This window comes from Rhineura floridana, chromosome 7 (genome assembly GCF_030035675.1).
Source record: "Rhineura floridana isolate rRhiFlo1 chromosome 7, rRhiFlo1.hap2, whole genome shotgun sequence".
NCBI classification, from domain to species: domain Eukaryota; kingdom Metazoa; phylum Chordata; class Lepidosauria; order Squamata; family Rhineuridae; genus Rhineura; species Rhineura floridana.
Genome location: NC_084486.1, coordinates 133,102,463 through 133,119,470, shown reverse-complemented (window position 1 = coordinate 133,119,470; position 17,008 = coordinate 133,102,463). Strand labels below are relative to the sequence as shown.

General features: G+C 42.5%; 2 protein-coding genes across 6 annotated transcripts in view; one reads left to right on the top strand and one right to left on the bottom strand.

Moving 5' to 3' along the window:
• Nucleotides 1-17,008, top strand: part of PHC3 (polyhomeotic homolog 3) — a 100,179-nt gene that overhangs the window by 33,324 nt on the left and 49,847 nt on the right. The window lies entirely within an intron of this gene.
• On the bottom strand, nucleotides 6,128-8,188 carry LOC133389495 (A-kinase anchor protein 4-like). The gene has a single exon (XM_061637299.1). The coding sequence runs from the start codon at nucleotides 8,186-8,188 to the stop codon at nucleotides 6,128-6,130; it is 2,061 nt and encodes a 686-aa protein (XP_061493283.1).

The following is a 17,008-nucleotide window of genomic DNA, read 5'->3' as shown; positions in this document are numbered from 1 at the left end:
CCATAGATTCAGACTGTAACTTCCTAATGGTAGTTTATTATCTTTATAATTATTAAATTGAATATTATTACCATGTTCTTCTCTGTTGAAGTACTAATATTTAACAGTAACAAACACTGTGGATTTTGAGCTATATCACAATATACCCATTAAATCATTGAATGCTGTCCTGGTACACCTTATTTTCAGTAAAAGCACTGCAATAAGATTTTTAAAATCTGCAACTTGTTCTTTCCTTTTTTAGAGCTCATGCTCAATGAAAAAGTCTCTTTGTTTCTTTATGCAGATTTGTACTCAAAAGATCCTCAAGGCAACTTACTGCAAATCACAAATTCTAAGACAAAACCCCATGTGCACACACACATATGCTACCCTGCAGCCCTTAGATTTCTGGTTGATGGTCAGGGCTAGTTAGAGGTTGGCATCACTGGGCATTTGCTGGAGCCCATGCCCTCTCATATTTCTTGCTGTTGTTTCATCTTCCCCTGTCTCCTCTGAAAGTGAGTGAGGAGTAAGAGGAGCGTGGAGGAGCAGTAATTCCAGCATATCCTATCCATCCTGTGAGAAGTGCTCTGAGATAGAACCCAAAGGGAACATCAGGAAATGGACAGTGGCATTAGTATTGAATTTAGTGGGATCTAATCCTAGGTAAGTGGATAGAGATTGCAGCCTTAAATGTAAAAAATTCAGACACTCTGAACTCAGTCCATGAATCTACCTCTGAGTAGACTCTGGCCATATGTTAGTGCATTGATTCCCAACCTCGGGGCCGTGAAGTAATCCAGAGTTCCTATGCTTCATTCATTTTGAAGTTTTATAGAACATTAGAAGAACCCTGCTGGTTCTGACTAAAGGCCCATCTAGTCCAGCGTCCTCTTCTCACAGTGGCCAGTCAGACACCTATGGGATGCCTGCAGGAGGACCAGAGTGCAACAGCACTCTTTCGACTTGGGTTCAACAGCAACTGGTATTCAGAGGCATACTACTATCTTCAGTATGTAAAATATAACATAGCCATCATGGTTACTAGCCATTGACAGCCTTATCCTTCATTAATTTGTCTAACTGCCTTTTAAAGCCATCCAAGTTGTGGGCTATTACTATATTATGTGACAGAAAATTTCATTGTTTAACTATGCTCTATGTGAAGAAATGCTTCCTTTTGTCTGTCCTGAATTTTCCAACATTCAGCTTCTTTGGATGATTGTGAGTTCTATTATTCTGGGAGGGTAGGAAACTTCTCTTTACCCACTTCCTCCACACCATACATACTTTTTACAGCTCTGTCATGTCCTCCACTCCTACCTCCGCACTTGCTTTTTTTCCAAACTAAAAAGCCCCAAATATTGTAACTATTCTTCATAGGGGTTGCCCTTTTTCTGCACCTTTTCCAGTTCTACAATATTCTTTTTGAGCTGTGGTGACCAAAACTGTATTCTAGTATGGTTGCATCATAGATATGTATAATGACATTATGGTTTTCGCAATTTGATTTTTAATCTCTTTTCTAATGATCCCTAACATGCAATTCATCTTTTTCACAGCTGCCACAACACAGTCATCATTTCTATCAAGGTATCCACCACAACCCCAAGATCTCTTTTCTGGTCAGTCACCTCCAGTTTAGAGCCCTTTAGAATATATGTGAAGGTGGGATTTTTTGCCCTGATGTGCATCATTTTAAGCTTGCCTACATTGAACTGTATTTGCCACTTTGATGCCCATTCACCCAGTTTTGAGACATCCTTTTGAAGCTCCTCACAATCCTTTTCTGTTTTTACCACTCTAAACAATTTGGTGTCATCAGCAAACTTGTCTACGTCACTACTCACCCCCAGTAGTGTAGTGGCAAATTCAGGAGTGCAGGTTCCCTTCATGATAGTCACTCTATGCCCCCTCATAGCCATGCCCCCTTTTCTACTTTCCCTCATCTCCCTTACTCTCTCTATGTCATCTCTTGAGTCCATACTCCACTACAACATTCCTAAGTGCCAATTAGCATGAAAAGGGAAGCTGTGTGTTAGCTACTGAGAAGAGTCTTCTCAGTGGCTGAGTCGCTTTTTTCACTCTGATTAGCTCCATTTAGGACAAAAGGACAAGGACTCTTCTCAGTAGCTAACATGCTCCCCTTTCATACTGATTGACTCATACATAAGGACCTGCCTGGGACCCTGCTCCCAAAATAGGATGGGGTCTGTGACCTCCCATGACCCTGGATGACTACACCCATGCTCACCCCTAACTCCAGATCATTTATGAACAAGTTAAAAAGCATCGGTTCCAGTACAGATCCTTGGGAGATCCCTCGTTCTACACTCCTCCACTGAGAGAACTGTCTATTCCTACTCTGTCCTTCCTACTTCTTAAACCAGTTCCTGTTCCATAAAATAACCCATGATTGCTAAGCTTACTCAGGAGTCTTTGGTAAGGGACTGTTATCAAAAGTTTTTTGAAAGTCAAAGTACACAGTATGCTTATTGACACTCTTGGACTTACTAACACTTTCAAAGAACTCTAAAAAGTTAAATAGATAGGACTTGCCTTTGTGGAAGCTATGCTGGTTCTTCAGCAAAAGTTGGTTTTTCTATATGCTTGGTAATTTTATATTTAATGATGCATTTCACAAGTTTTCCTGGAAGAAACATTAAGCTAACTGGTCTGTGATTTTCAGATTACCCCTCCCCACAACCTCTTTTTAAAAACTGATGTTACTTCGGCCATTTCCTAGTCCTTGGGTACGGAAGCTAATATAGGGACAAATTACAGAGCTGCATTGCAAGAAAGATCAGTACATACTAATTGTTTGTGTATCTGGCTCAACAAGAATCCTCCCTACTTTTTATTTTTCCTGGGGAATAACTGTTTAGGTCTGGTTCAATCACTGGAAAATCTTCCAAGTGGAATAGCCCTATGGATACATTTGTATGAAGTAACAGCTGACCTGGCACATCCATGCTTAAAAGGGCCTCTTAACAGATGGTGATGCTGGCTGAAAGATGCACTGCAAATCATCACCAAGCAGTAGCTGTAAGTGTAGGTGTGCCAGGTCAGGCTCCTAGTCCATCTTCACCATGTGTTCCACAAGTGACTGTATGACCATGCCTCCCTCAATTGATTTGTACTAGGTCAATCTTGGTACTTATTTGGGGACACTAGTGGCAGCAGTGCCCAAATCTCTGGTAGGGAAGGAGCACATTATCTGACTCAAGGCCCAGTCTCCTCTTGAAATTTCATCTACCCTCCAGGTGTCCCATCCTCTTCCCCAGTAAGGCTTGTCCCACATTTTGAGAACTTAAGCCTTTAAGATGAACTTCTTGTCTATGAAGTTCCTCCATCACTGAGGCTTCCTTTGATGAAGTCTACCACAGCCCAAGATGATGCATTTCAAAAAGCACTATGGAAATCTTTTAATTTTAGCAGGCTTTCAGTAAGTACAGATAGGTTTAGAGATTGTGTGTATGTGTGGTGAGTATTTTTAATGAATTTATGCTGTTAAATATTTTGAAATCATATTTTTATCACCAAGCTGGCAACATCTGTAGTAAGCAGTGCTGATTTTGCAGACAAGACTCTTCCAATGATTCCAGCACTCTGCAGAAGATTACTATTTTGTCTTCACTTGCATGCTGTGCATAGTCTCTCTTACCATATAGTACCAGACATTGCACACCATTTCTCCAGAACCTTGCCAGGTGCCAATTATTCTTGCTCTTCCTCTCATACTGTTTGCTTCCATCAGTTTTGTGGCAGCAAAAAAAAAAAAGTCTTCACATTAGTTTTGCTTAAAAGAACTTTGCCTTGGTTCTTGCTAAGGTTCACTCTTATTATCAAGGATAGTTCCAGGTTAGGTAAGCCTTTCAACTACTTATTCTGTATGCAGTGAAAGATGCATCAAGGAGCAGAATGGATGGTACAAACTATGTAAAAAATCCTCTAGAGTGCACAGCTACTTGCTGGGGGGCTGGTAAAGGCAGTGCGCCAGTATGGGGGTTGGGACCCCACAAATTTCCCAGATCCACTAACCATTGGTACTAGATACCTTGGAACCAGAAAAGAAATCATGTAGTAAAATGGTTCTTTGGGGCCCAGAATAAATCATGTCCCTAGCAGAGGGTATTATGAAGTGTAGGGGAGAAGAATATTGAAAGAACTTGTAAGTTATGCTCACTGCTTATCCTAAAAAATAAAGCATAAATATGTAGGATTATATTTTACAAATTGAAAAATCTGTATTTTCATTTCACACTATTAAATGCAGGTTCATGAAGATGCTTTTTAAAAAATGCTAAAATCTCCAAACATGTTGTAGTGCAATCTCCATCTTCCTCCTGTTTCCATAATCAAGTGCCAGAGATGTTTTATTTTCTGCAGCATGTTGTGACGTACTCTTACAGAGATCCACCAGCCAGGATGGATAGAGCTTAAATTACAAAAGATAAATATTTTCATGTAATCAAGGTTCCAGCCCTTGCAACTGGTACATCTTTGTTCTTCATTATATAGATATGAGACACAGGTCCACTTTTATTGTTACTAAACTAAAAGCAAAATCCTGAAATTTGCTAAACTAGATTTAACATCTAAATTCTTGTTGAGACTAAGGCCTTAAAACAGTACTTATGCTCAAAATTGCAGATACTCATCTTGTCCTTGGCTAATCCATCAACAGTGCAATCCTATATGTATCGACTCAGATATAACATCCACTCAGTTCAGTTGGGCTTACTCCCAAGTAGTTGCATGTAGGATTGCACCCTAAATTGCCTATAATTTAGCTCCAAATTTAATATGCCAGAAAGGGCAGGTAAAACAAAGATGTACCAGTCCAACTGGAATCTGGGTCTATCCAGATGACTCACAGAAGCAAGTAACATCACTTGATGCTCAAGATGAGGGCCCCCAGATCATTCTTTTCAGTCCCTTACCTCCTGTCATCAGGTTGGATTTTAGAAAAAGTATTTCTGATTTTAGATACGTTAATTTGTGAGACACTGAATGGGTGAGCCAATTCTACCAAATACATATTGTATGATTCCCCCTCTGCAGTATAAACGTTTCTGTCTCTAATTGCAGCTATCCTGCATGCCTCTGTGTAAGGAAAACTGACTTTTAAAATAGCTGACAAGTAGAGGGAATCTCCTATAAGAGTGAACAGTTTGCCCAACAGTTTAACTGCATTCTTCTACTTCCCTAAGAAAGTTGTGGGCAGCAGCAAAGGGGGCAGTGGGGTTATCCCTTTAAAATGAACTTGACTATGGAGAGAAGTGGAGAAGTGTAAACGCACTGTCCTAATATTTGTATTCTGGATCCCTCATTGGGATTCTGGATCATCCAACATAGCACTATGTGAACATTCCATCAGCGCAAGGATTTCTGCTCTCCTCAGGGCAAGGATTTTATCTCCTGTCTTCTCCTCATATGCCCCCTAAATCTGTTCTAGGGGTTCCCCCAACCCTCTGGAGCAGATTTGGAGAGGGCACAAGGCGCACACAGTAAGGAGAGAGGGGAAAGTCCCATTGTGCAAGAGGAAATCCTTGTGCTAAAAGGATGCGTTAGCTGATTATCACCTAATACTTCTTTCCATCTAGAAGTAGATAAGGGTAGAGTGTAAAAAGCAGGCAGTTGATGTTACAAAGCAGAATATAATTTTTTAAAATTTAACACAATGTGATTTGTAACTAGTTGCCACAATTGATACTTTTGCAGCTGCTGTGACTAGAAATGTGGACTGTTTTGGAATCACTCCACTCTCCTTTTCATAGCCTCTCTAATTATCACTAATTTTCATTATATCAGCCTACAGGAGTGGTAGAAATCTGAATGGCTTCGAATGCATTCTGCATTTTGACTTTGTTTTGGTGCAGATTCTGGACTCCTTGGATTATGTAGCTAATTAGGATCTGATTACTTGTAAAACTATGTTTGAAGTGATCAATAAACAGCCTGTCTCCCCTCTCACTTTTTTTTTATTCTTTTTTATTGATGAGCTTGCCCAGCTACCCGGTTCAATTTATTGCACTGTTGCTTGCAATGGGGCTGTTGTGGTGGTATCAGTTACGCCAGTAAAGAATGGTTTTGGCGTCTAGGCTGGGCACATGAGAGTAACATGAGAGGGAAGAGTTGGTTCTTACAGGTTAGCAAGCAGCCAGTCAACTAGTCCACACCGAGGCATGTGTCCCGACATGGCATCCATTTGTTGTTTCTCGTAGTACCTCATTACCTCCTGAACAATGTCTCCTACGCTGTAGCCCTTCTTGGCTGCTTTATCAGCCAGCTGAGGAAGCCTGGACAATTCCCCATCTTGTTCGTTCATGAAGGTCAGGTTCGGCACATTGAATTGCGAAGCAACCAGCCACTGGAGCACAGCTTGCAGCTCTTTGTTCTGTGCACTGTTGTTGCAATTCTGGTTATTCACAATCACCTCCGAGCCTGGACCACCTAATGGTACCCCATTATATCTTCCATCGGAGTCACTGCCTTTAGCCATCAACATGCACAGCTTCATCACAGATTCCACCAGTTGGTCAATGAATTGTTTGTTTATCTGTTCCATGTTGTCATACATATCAGGCCCCCCATTTGATTTTGATAAGGCCCTCTGTGGTCTGCTCTCAGCAAAGGAAGGCTGCTTATACCCCCTGTCAGAGGAAGACTCATCTGCAAAACCAGCTTCTCTTAGTACTTTCTGGATGATTGACAAGAGAATACTTGAGATATCACCTTTTTGAGATTCAAGGTGATCTTGCCTGCCACCATCTGGCCTTGAACCATATTTGGAACCACCAGCCCTGTCATGGACATAGCCAAATGATGTAGTATTTGTCTCACGGAGTCCTTGGTCCTTGTTTTTTTCTAAGAGGTGTTGCTGTATTAACATTAATGCTGTTACAATAAGGTCTTTAGCGTACACATCCATTGAACAGTGCTTGTCTGCGCCTTTGCTTCCAGATGGAAGGGACCTCATTTGTCCATTTCCTTTGTCCCTCCCTTGGCCATGCATTTCACTTTTAAGTGATGCAAACTGCAGTCCCTGAGTTCTGGAGTCTGTATGAGCACCTGCTTTTAGTGCTGTGAATGCTAGACATTGAGACCTTTTATCATCCCCTGACAATGCTTTGAATAAGCGTTTCACCATTGCTTCCAGAATCTCAGTTGACTTCTGGGTTCCTGCATTGAAGAGGTTTTTCTTTACTGTATTAATAAAGTCTGAGTCTGTCATGAGCACTCCTGTGACATTGTGTAGATTTTTCATGGTGGAGTCAATTAAGTCAGATATAACATCTCTGGTGTGTTTGAGAAGTACCTTCTTTAACACCACACAAGCAGGTGGAGGATGCTTTCCTTTTTGGACTTTCATTGTCTTCATGAATGAGAACATCATATCTGAAGCAACCTGGTTTGCATACACCATCAACCCTTTGCTTACAGAACTATCATCCTGTCCAGACTGTTTCCTTTCGCACATTTGCCTGTCAGCTCCCTGCCTGTAGCCATTCTGATTAGACATCTCTCCATAAAAGAGTGAAGCTTTTCTGGGGTCGTCGTGAGATGATTTGGGAGATAGTTTTCCATAATCATCACCAATCTTGCTGTTAGATCCACGGGGATTAATTGATTGCCGAATGCATCTGCCACTGCTTTCAAATTTATCCTTCATTTCTTTATGTGCCATTTGAACCACTAAGGAACAGAGCTTATTAACATAATAGGAAAGATCATCTCCTCCTCTCTGGCAACCAGAGCCTCGGAAAGAAGTATCACTGGTCTGGGACATCTTGTGAAGTGCAGGCGAATTGTAAGCAGATTTATGAGGGCCCGTGGGGGTTAGTGCATGCTGGAATCCAACTGCGTATTTCTGAAGGTCGTTGCTAAGCCAGCTCACAACGTTGACTTCTTCAGAAGAGCCTTGTTTGAAAAGGCAGACTGCTCCTTCAGTATTGGTGTGATGATCTCGTTCGTTGTCCTTTATTACAATTACTTCCTTTTCTTCAAGATTACGCAGGTCAAGGGAAGGGTCAGCGGCACCGGATAATCCTCTGTTGTGTTTGTCTTTCTCCTTTAATTTAAGGTTGGCGACGTCAACGAAACAGATAACTTTACGATCCTGATCACTTCGTCCGTCTGGACTGTAGAGGTCTACTTTGCAAAGGCCTGCTTGACTGTGTAACCAGTCAAACTCTTTAGCCATACTAGTTGTACCAAATCAGAATTGTACCCCGGGTCGTGGAGCGTTCTTCTTTCAGTTTTCGCTGACCCTGCCCCACTCAAGATGTTGCCTCCTCTCTCAGCTTTCCATGCTCTTGTACTGGCTGGTGGCATTTTCATTTGTGTGCACACATGGTTTCTATGACAGCAGTGACATCATAAAGCATGTATATCATCCACCAACCAGTGATGCCTTGGCCATGCTTAACATAAGATTGTTTTGCATTTTTCATCTCTTAACCTGTACTAAAAGCATGCCCAAAGGATTAAAGGTGGTGTTTTTTAGTAGTAGTAAGGTTGAAAAATATGGGAATGTTTTGCTTCTTAGATAATTCCTCTTTTCAGAGCACAACCCATTTATCCAAGATAAGATTTATTTTTCTACAAATAAATACATTTTATTCGATTTGCATAAGCTCATATACCACAGATTTGAGTGTTTATGAGAATTGAGGGATTAAGGATGATTGGGTTTTATGTAGGGTCTTTGGGTTTATGTGACCTCACAAAGAAATTTTGCCTCATCATTAAGCCTTCCCACTCAGTTTGCTCACTTTTCTCCTGACTGTTTGTGCTAATACTGTCTTCATTCTTCCTGCTTTCTGTTACCTCTGAACGCTTTTTACTTGCTATTTCATTTCTAGTTTCTTTTTCATTGTTCATTGTCCTCTGCAGTTTTTAAATACTTTCATATATTATCTCTTAAAAATGAGACTGTGGCTTTAACCAGATTAGCTTCAGGAACCTACCCATAGATACTCTTTTGTGTAATGGTAAAAAGAAAAAAGAAAAGAACAAAATAAAAAGTCATAATCGAATCATACAATAGTAGAGTTGGAAGAGGCCTATAAGGCCAACGACGCCAACTACCTGCTCAATGCAGGAATCCAACTTTACGCATACCCAACAGGTGGCTGTCCAGCTGCCTCCTGAATGCCTCCAGTGTTGGAGAGTCCAACACCTCCCTAATTAATTGGTTCTATTATCATACCGCTCTAACAGTTAGGAAGCTTTTACTGATGTTTAGCTGAAATATGGCTTCCTGTAACTTGAGCCCATTATTCCATGTCCTACAATCTGGGATAATCAAGAAGAGTTCCTGGCCCTCCTCTGTGTGACAATCTTTCAAGTTCTTGAAGAGTGCTATCTTATATTCCTTCATTAAATAGACCCTTTCTTGGTCAGCAGTGTAGTGGAGCAGATAGCAAAGGGTTGACTCCTTCAGGAAGAAGACATGGCTAATCAGAAAAAAAATGTTATGTCCATCCTGGAGAGGAGGAACCTTCCAATTTTTACTCTGCCTTCTATGGAAATGCAGGGCAGCTCTGTTGCTCCTAAACTACTGCTTGGGAAGTAGCATATAGGGTTTAGGACTATGTCAAAAGAGAGGGGGGGGGATCAACAGAGAGTTTCTTTAGAGTACTTGGCATTGCAGTGTTGCACAACCCTCTACAGTCCTCCATTCTGTGCAGCTTCCTGCTAAAGGGGTGAACTGGCCAGGGTAAGAAGCAATCTCTCTGAGCCCCCTACGTTCAACTCTCTGCTTCCCCAGGAAGGTGGGAGGTAACCATCTGCAGTAGTGAAAATACCTTCCAGATTTCGTGCATGTGGCATCCTACTCAGCTTCGAGGGAGGCGACAACTGCCTGGGGTAGCAGAAGGCTTCTCTGAGCCTCCCCATTTGCAATACTCAGGTTTCTCTTTTGGCAGTCATGAAGGTTCTTCAGTGTTGGAAGAGAACTCTCCACCTCTTTCTCTCCAGATTAATTTTGACCAACAACTGGGGAGAAGGTGTGCAGCACACCACAAACACAGCCTCCCTCTGAATTGGCAGCCTGGTGGCCCAAGGAGCAATGGCCTTTCTTATACTCTCTCATTATGCACAAAGAAAGGAGGGGGGGAGAGATTATTTGCTTTTAGCCTGCAGTTTATCTGTCTCTGTTGTGGGAATTTTCTGCTCTAGGTCCACTTGAATGTCCTGTGGAGAACCCTGGAACTGGCCACAAAGAGGAGCATAGCTCTCTGGTTAGCTCAGCGATTCCCAACGTGGGCGGTAGCACCCCCCTGGAGGGTGTTACAGCCTTTCAGGGAGGGCGTTGGCATGACTACAAACTTTAGGGGGGCATTAGGGTTCATTAGGGGGTGTTGACATTTGGCTGTCTGATGTGACAGTTGAAGCATTTAAATTTAATTTTATTTAATACAAAAATCATTAATTTTTAAACTGTTTTGTCCCCAGTTAGAATGTATTTAATAATCTCAATTCATGGAAATAACACCATAAATAGTGTGTGCTCTTTAGTAAAGAAATTCTGAATAGCGGCCAGTGTCATAGCAAGGAATGGGGATATTAGCCACACCCCGGCACTAGGTAATGTTCCGATGCTGTCTTAAGGAATGTTGGAACCAATCACAAGAGTGTTTGATAAGCTGGGTGTATTGGTAGAGGGCGCATTCTTCCAATGGATGAGTGCCGTGTGCAAATAGGTGACGCAGACAGTCAGTTATTCGCTGGTTTTCTTCAGGAATGGGACACACTCGCTACCCATTGTTTCTGTGATGTTTCAATGAACTTGTTTAACGAAACAATGCCTGTAAACTGAATGAGTTTGTTGTTAAGTAACACAGTGTATTCTATTGGTTCATACTGTGTGGACTTCCAGATATTGTGAAGTTAGTCAAAACTCATCAAGCTCATGGATCACACTAGTATTTTATAATAAATCTCATTTTATTTACTTTTCTATAACTATGTATGTATATTAATAAATCATACAAAGAATTCAATGTGTAATCTAAGTGCAATAAAAAGGCATGATAAAAACGATCAGTAATCATTGAAAATACCTTTTATGCATAACTCATATTTTAAGGGAAGAATAGGAAGCATTGCCATATACTTAATCTGAGGGGGGCGTTGGGCACAAAAAGATTTTGCAAAGGGGCGTTGGGTCAAAAAAGTTTGGGTAACACTGGGTTAGCTTCTGGCAAGGAGATGCAGGCAGGCACAAATAGTTCTCCTCTTGGCTAGCAGTGAGGCATACTCTTCGGAGAAAAGAAGGAACCAGCCCAGACTCAAGATGTTTTGCTCCCAAGCCATTTTTTTCCTCACTGAGCTTCACAATCTGGCATCCCAGGCCAAAAAGATCCTCCTGTCGGCTTGTAGGAAGCCAAGCTCTCCAATCCAGAGGAGAATCCACTCTGGTTGCCAAGGGGCATGGCTCCTGGTCTAGTCTTGGAAAGGAGGCAATGCCAAGTATGGAAGTCCCCCTTTCTGGCTGCCACTAGTAGCTCTGCAGGATGTCAGAGCCCAGCCCAGTTGAGCAGCATTTTGGGAGCAGGACTAATTCAGCCACAATACTGAAGTCTGAAATGGCAGGAAGAACCAAGCAGGGAGACATTTCCCTCTAACATACCTGCATTCCTTTTCTAGTCCCAGTGACTGATGTGAAGTCACTTCACCTAGTTTTTTCAGCTGAATAAAACAGTTGCTAAAATGGGATTAAATCTGCCCAGGGGTGTATACCTTTGTCATAAGAATGACTTATGGTCCTTCCCGGCGAAGACAATAACCACTTGACACGGGTATATTGAGTCCAAGAGATTATAATTTATTGCAATAAAGGCAAACCATACACTTCACACAAGGGGTGAGGCATGAGAGAGCACTGAGCCCCCCAAAACAGGGATTTTTGTACCCTCTACAAAACAAGCTGGTTAATTTTACACCCATGTTTGTTATGCTGTGCTTCATCAGTAGTCTAGTTAATCTTTTCCCAAGGGTTCAACAGTTTAATCCTTATTTTTGCAAACTCAAGTTTAAACAGTGAGTCAGTCTGCTGACCATGCCTTAAGCTTTTAAACAAACAAACAAATACAAGCAGTATCTGACCTTTGTCATGCTGTTTATGCTGTTTGCACACATCTCGTGCTTATACTTTACCAGCTTTACAAGGCAAACAGGAGACAGATAGTTAGCAAAACATCTTGAGTGAAATTCCTTAAATCATTAGGACTTTGCACATCTTAAGACATCTAGGCTTTACTTTAGCAAATAGCATTCCCAAACAGGTACTTTGCACTACCAAGGGCTAAAATTTTCTTTTAACACCTTTTTAATTATATCACCTTATAGCACAAGGAGTAACAGGTTTTTTCCTCTTCAACTTAAGAGTTGCTCCCACACCTAGTTTAGTTGCCTCAGAAAGGGAACTGCTTCTCTGAGCCTGGCCTGGTTAGCAGGCAACAGGCCTCTGGCTTTACTCACTTCTGGACTATAGTAATGGTGTTTAAGTATTACTTAAGCAACTTATTTCTGTGGGAGTGAGGAAAACATTACATGTTGTGTTGCAGCTTGAGTTTTTGACTATGCTCTGACCCCAAAGTCTGAACAGTTACTGAGGAAAGATGGCTTCCATCTCTTGGCACAGCTTCCTGGGCATTCACTAAGGCAGCAGCCTCCCCCAAGCAATGCAGCAAAACAGGCGAGTGATTACACTATGGGCTGTACATCTTCCCTTACCTTACTGTGCTCCAGGCCAGAAAGTGAAGCAAGGAAATTGCTCAGCCACTATGTCCTGTCCACCGTGTTGCTTGGCAATACCCCATGACTTTTGGCAATACCTCAGAACCTCCATAAAATGTAGTAACTAATGCTCATCCAGTAGTAACTAATGCTCATGCATGCCAAGAGAACCATGAGGGTACTGTAAATAGTAAACCAAAAGAATTCAGGGGTGGCTCTCCTCCTATGTTTCCTGCCCCCCCCTTCAGAATGTTCCTAGTGACTGATACAGTACTTGATCTGGCCTGCCTTTTCCTTTCAGTGCCTCTGTGAGGCAGAGCAGGCATGTGGGAGAAGGATGGCTGTACTCAGGCTTTCTTCTCACGGGGGAGCAGCTCCCCCTTAGGAGTGTGGAATTGGCCTCATTGCAGTACTGAGGCCTAATTTTGGTACAGAAAGCAGTAGTGGTGGTGAGTTGAAGGTTAATAATTGTGGGAAGGCTCTGCTACCTAGTGGAATGGGAAAGAAGCCGTATCACCTGTGGTGGTGCTTAAAATGGCTGCTATTTCAATGTAGCGGGCAGAGTCTCTGGTCCTCAGTAGCTGGTTTTATTCCTAAGAACCTGGTGTCTCTCATCTGGTGGTAGCTAGACAACACCACTAAAGCTTCATTGCATTACTGCATGGAGAGAAAGGGCAGTCCTATCTCCCTTTTCTTCTTATGAGGCACAGGGTTGGAATGGGACACAAAAGACGTATCACTGCACTGATGCTGTTTTTTAGGTAAAACAAAATAGAAAAGAAGGGCAGCTCTGATTATGAAGTAAATATAAATTATATAAATGGAGTATTATAAGGGCCAAATGGCATCACTGAGGCCTCCCTCTGCAATAGGAACAAAATACAGAGGGGGGTGGCAACTTCCAGGCTTTCTCCTCTTAAAGCAGCTGCCTATCCTCCTATAGTCAGAAGTGGCACTGTTGCTCTGGGGCTGAGACATGCTGAAAACAGTCCCATAAGGGCTTCCATCCTTGTGCATCCCTTCCAGCTGGTGGAGGGGTTGCCATTCCTTTAAAAGGTCTTTTTGAAAGTGCAGCATAGGAGGCTGACTTTTACTGGGTTGGGCCATTGGTCCATCTGCCTCAGTGTTGACTGCTCTGTCTGGTGGCAACATTCCAGGGTTTCAGGTGGGGGTCTCTCCCGGTCCTGCCTAGGGATTGGTCCTGGGACCTGCATGAGGGGCAGATGCTCTGCCACTGAGCTACAGCTCTTCCCCCTAAAATGGCAGCTGAGCATTGTAATAGGCCTCTCTGTGGGGGATTTGTGTGTGTGTGTGTGTGTGCAAACTGCCTCAACAAGAATGGGCAATGACCCAGTACTTCCCTAAAGAGATGTTCATTAGTACAGTAGGGCCCCACTCATACGGCGGGTTACGTTCTGGACCCCCCCTGAAAAGCAAAAACCTCTGAAAAGTGGAACTCATTGAATAGAATGGCGCAGAACATCCGAAAACCGCTGTAAAAGCTGAACAAGCGCTGTATGAGTGGGGCTTATTGAGTCTAATTGAGACCGCCGCATTAATGAAGCGCTGTAAAGCGGGGCCGTTCTGTATATTGAAAGCCAGAGTACAACCCAGGTATACTAGCAGAGAACCCTTACATCAATTTCTTCACAAAGAGTCAAAAAATGGCAAGCCCTCAGGCCAATGAGTTGTTCCTGAGAAAACAGACACCCCAGGTGGGAGCAACCTGAGGTGGCAGTGCTTTATTTCATCAAGAGGTTACCTGTATCAGACTCCTCCCATTAACAGAAAGGATGGTGAGGAAAATCCGAGTTTTAGAACTTTCCTTTGTGGAGAGTATTAGACCTTCCCTACCCCAGACATAGACGGAGTGGTGAGTTATTTGGACAGAGGCAAGAGAGTTCTTTTCTAGCTAAGGATCTTGTCACCTTTTCTCTAAAGAAGTCACTATAATAGGAGAAGGAGATTGTACTCTGGGGCCACAAAGGTATTTCCAAAGGCAGAAGCAAAAAGTGTGTTAGCTTCTGCAGATGGCTACAGTTTAAATACATACATAAATAACAATTGCCTTGTGAGGAGTTTGAAGGAGTCTCCTACTGGATGACCATATCGCTGCATTGATTAGTTCTCTGTAAGGATTATATAAATTGGTGTCTAATATCTTCCTTAGAAGGTGGCCTCTTAGCCTCAGAGACTGCCTGATAGGGCCCTTACTGCTAGGGCTTAGAGATCCCTTTTTCATCACAGGATCCCTTTTTATCATTTACAAGGTGTAGGACTTTCCTCCCTATACCCATATCTAAATGTCTATAGTATAGTTCCCTTCGCCTTCACTATTCTGCAATATTCCTTTACTGGCTTGCCACTGGGGTTACCCCCAGAAATTTTCCTTTCTCGTTACAAGTGCCTGTACGCTAATGCTAGGAGCCTCCGAACCAAGATGGGAGAACTGCAGTGCTTGGTCTTAGAGGAGAGCATTGATATAATGAGCATAACGGAGACCTGGTGGAATGGAGAAAACCAGTGGGATACGGTTATCCCTGGATATAAACTATATCGGAAGGACAAGGTAGGACGTATTGGTGGCGGAGTTGCTCTATACGTGAAAGAAGGCATTGAATCCAGCAAGCTCGAAACCCCAAAAGAGGCAGACTCCTCCACAGAATCGTTGTGGGTGGTAATACCATGCCCCAGGAGGGACTTAATACTGGGAACGATCTATCGTCCCCCTGATCAAAATGCTCAGGGAGACCTTGAGATGAGATATGAAATTGAGGAAGCATCCAAACTAGGAAATGTGGTAGCAATGGGTGACTTCAACTACCCGGACATAGACTGGCCGCATATGTGTTCCAGTCATGACAAAGAAGCAAAGTTTCTAGATATTCTAAATGACTATTCCCTAGACCAGTTGGTCATGGAACCGACCAGAGGGACGGCAACCCTGGACTTAATCCTCAGTGGGGACCGGGACCTGGTGCGAGATGTAAGTGTTGTTGAACCGATTGGGAGCAGTGACCACAGTGCTATTAAATTAAACATACATGTAACTGGCCAATTGCCAAGAAAATCCAACACGGTCACATTTGACTTCAAAAGAGGAAACTTCACAAAAATGAGGGGATTGGTAAAAAGAAAGCTGAAAAACAAAGTCCAGAGGGTCACATCACTCGAAAATGCTTGGAAGTTGTTTAAAAACACTATATTAGAAGCTGAACTGGAGTGCATACCGCAGATCAGAAAAGGTACCGCCAGGGCCAAGAAGATGCCAGCATGGTTAACGAGCAAAGTCAAGGAAGCTCTTAGAGGCAAAAAGTCTTCCTTCAGAAAATGGAAGTCTTGTCCGAATGAAGAAAATAAAAAAGAACACAAACTCTGGCAAAAGAAATGCAAGAAGACAATAAGGGATGCTAAAAAAGAATTTGAGGAGCACATTGCTAAGAACATAAAAACCAACAACAAAAAATTCTATAAATACATTCAAAGCAGGAGACCATCTAGGGAGGCGATTGGACCCTTGGATGATAAGGGAGTCAAAGGTGTCCTAAAGAACGATAAGGAGATTGCAGAGAAGCTAAATGAATTCTTTGCATCTGTCTTCACAGTGGAAGATATAGGGCAGATCCCTGAACCTGAACTAACATTTGCAGGAAGGGATTCTGAGGAACTGAGACAAATAGTGGTAACGAGAGAAGAAGTTCTAGGCTTAATGGACAATATAAAAACTGACAAATCACCGGGCCCGGATGGCATCCACCCGAGAGTTCTCAAAGAACTCAAAGGTGAAATTGCTGATCTGCTAACTAAAATATGTAACATGTCCCTCAGGTCCTCCTCCGTGCCTGAGGACTGGAAAGTGGCAAATGTAACGCCAAACTTCAAAAAGGGATCCAGAGGGGATCCTGGAAATTACAGGCCAGTTAGCTTAACTTCTGTCCCTGGAAAACTGGTAGAAAGTATGATTAAAGCTAGATTAACTAAGCACATAGAAGAACAAGCCTTGCTGAAGCAGAGCCAGCATGGCTTCTACAAGGGAAAGTCCTGTCCCAGTAACCTATTAGAATTCTTTGAGAGTGTCAACAAGCATATAGATAGAGGTGATCCAGTGGACATAGTGTACTTAGACTTTCAAAAAGCGTTTGACAAGGTACCTCACCAAAGACTTCTGAGGAAGCTTAGGAGTCATGGAATAAGAGGAGAGGTCCTCTTGTGGATAAGGAATTGGTTAAGAAGCAGAAAGCAGAGAGTAGGAATAAACGGACAGTTCTCCCAATGGAGG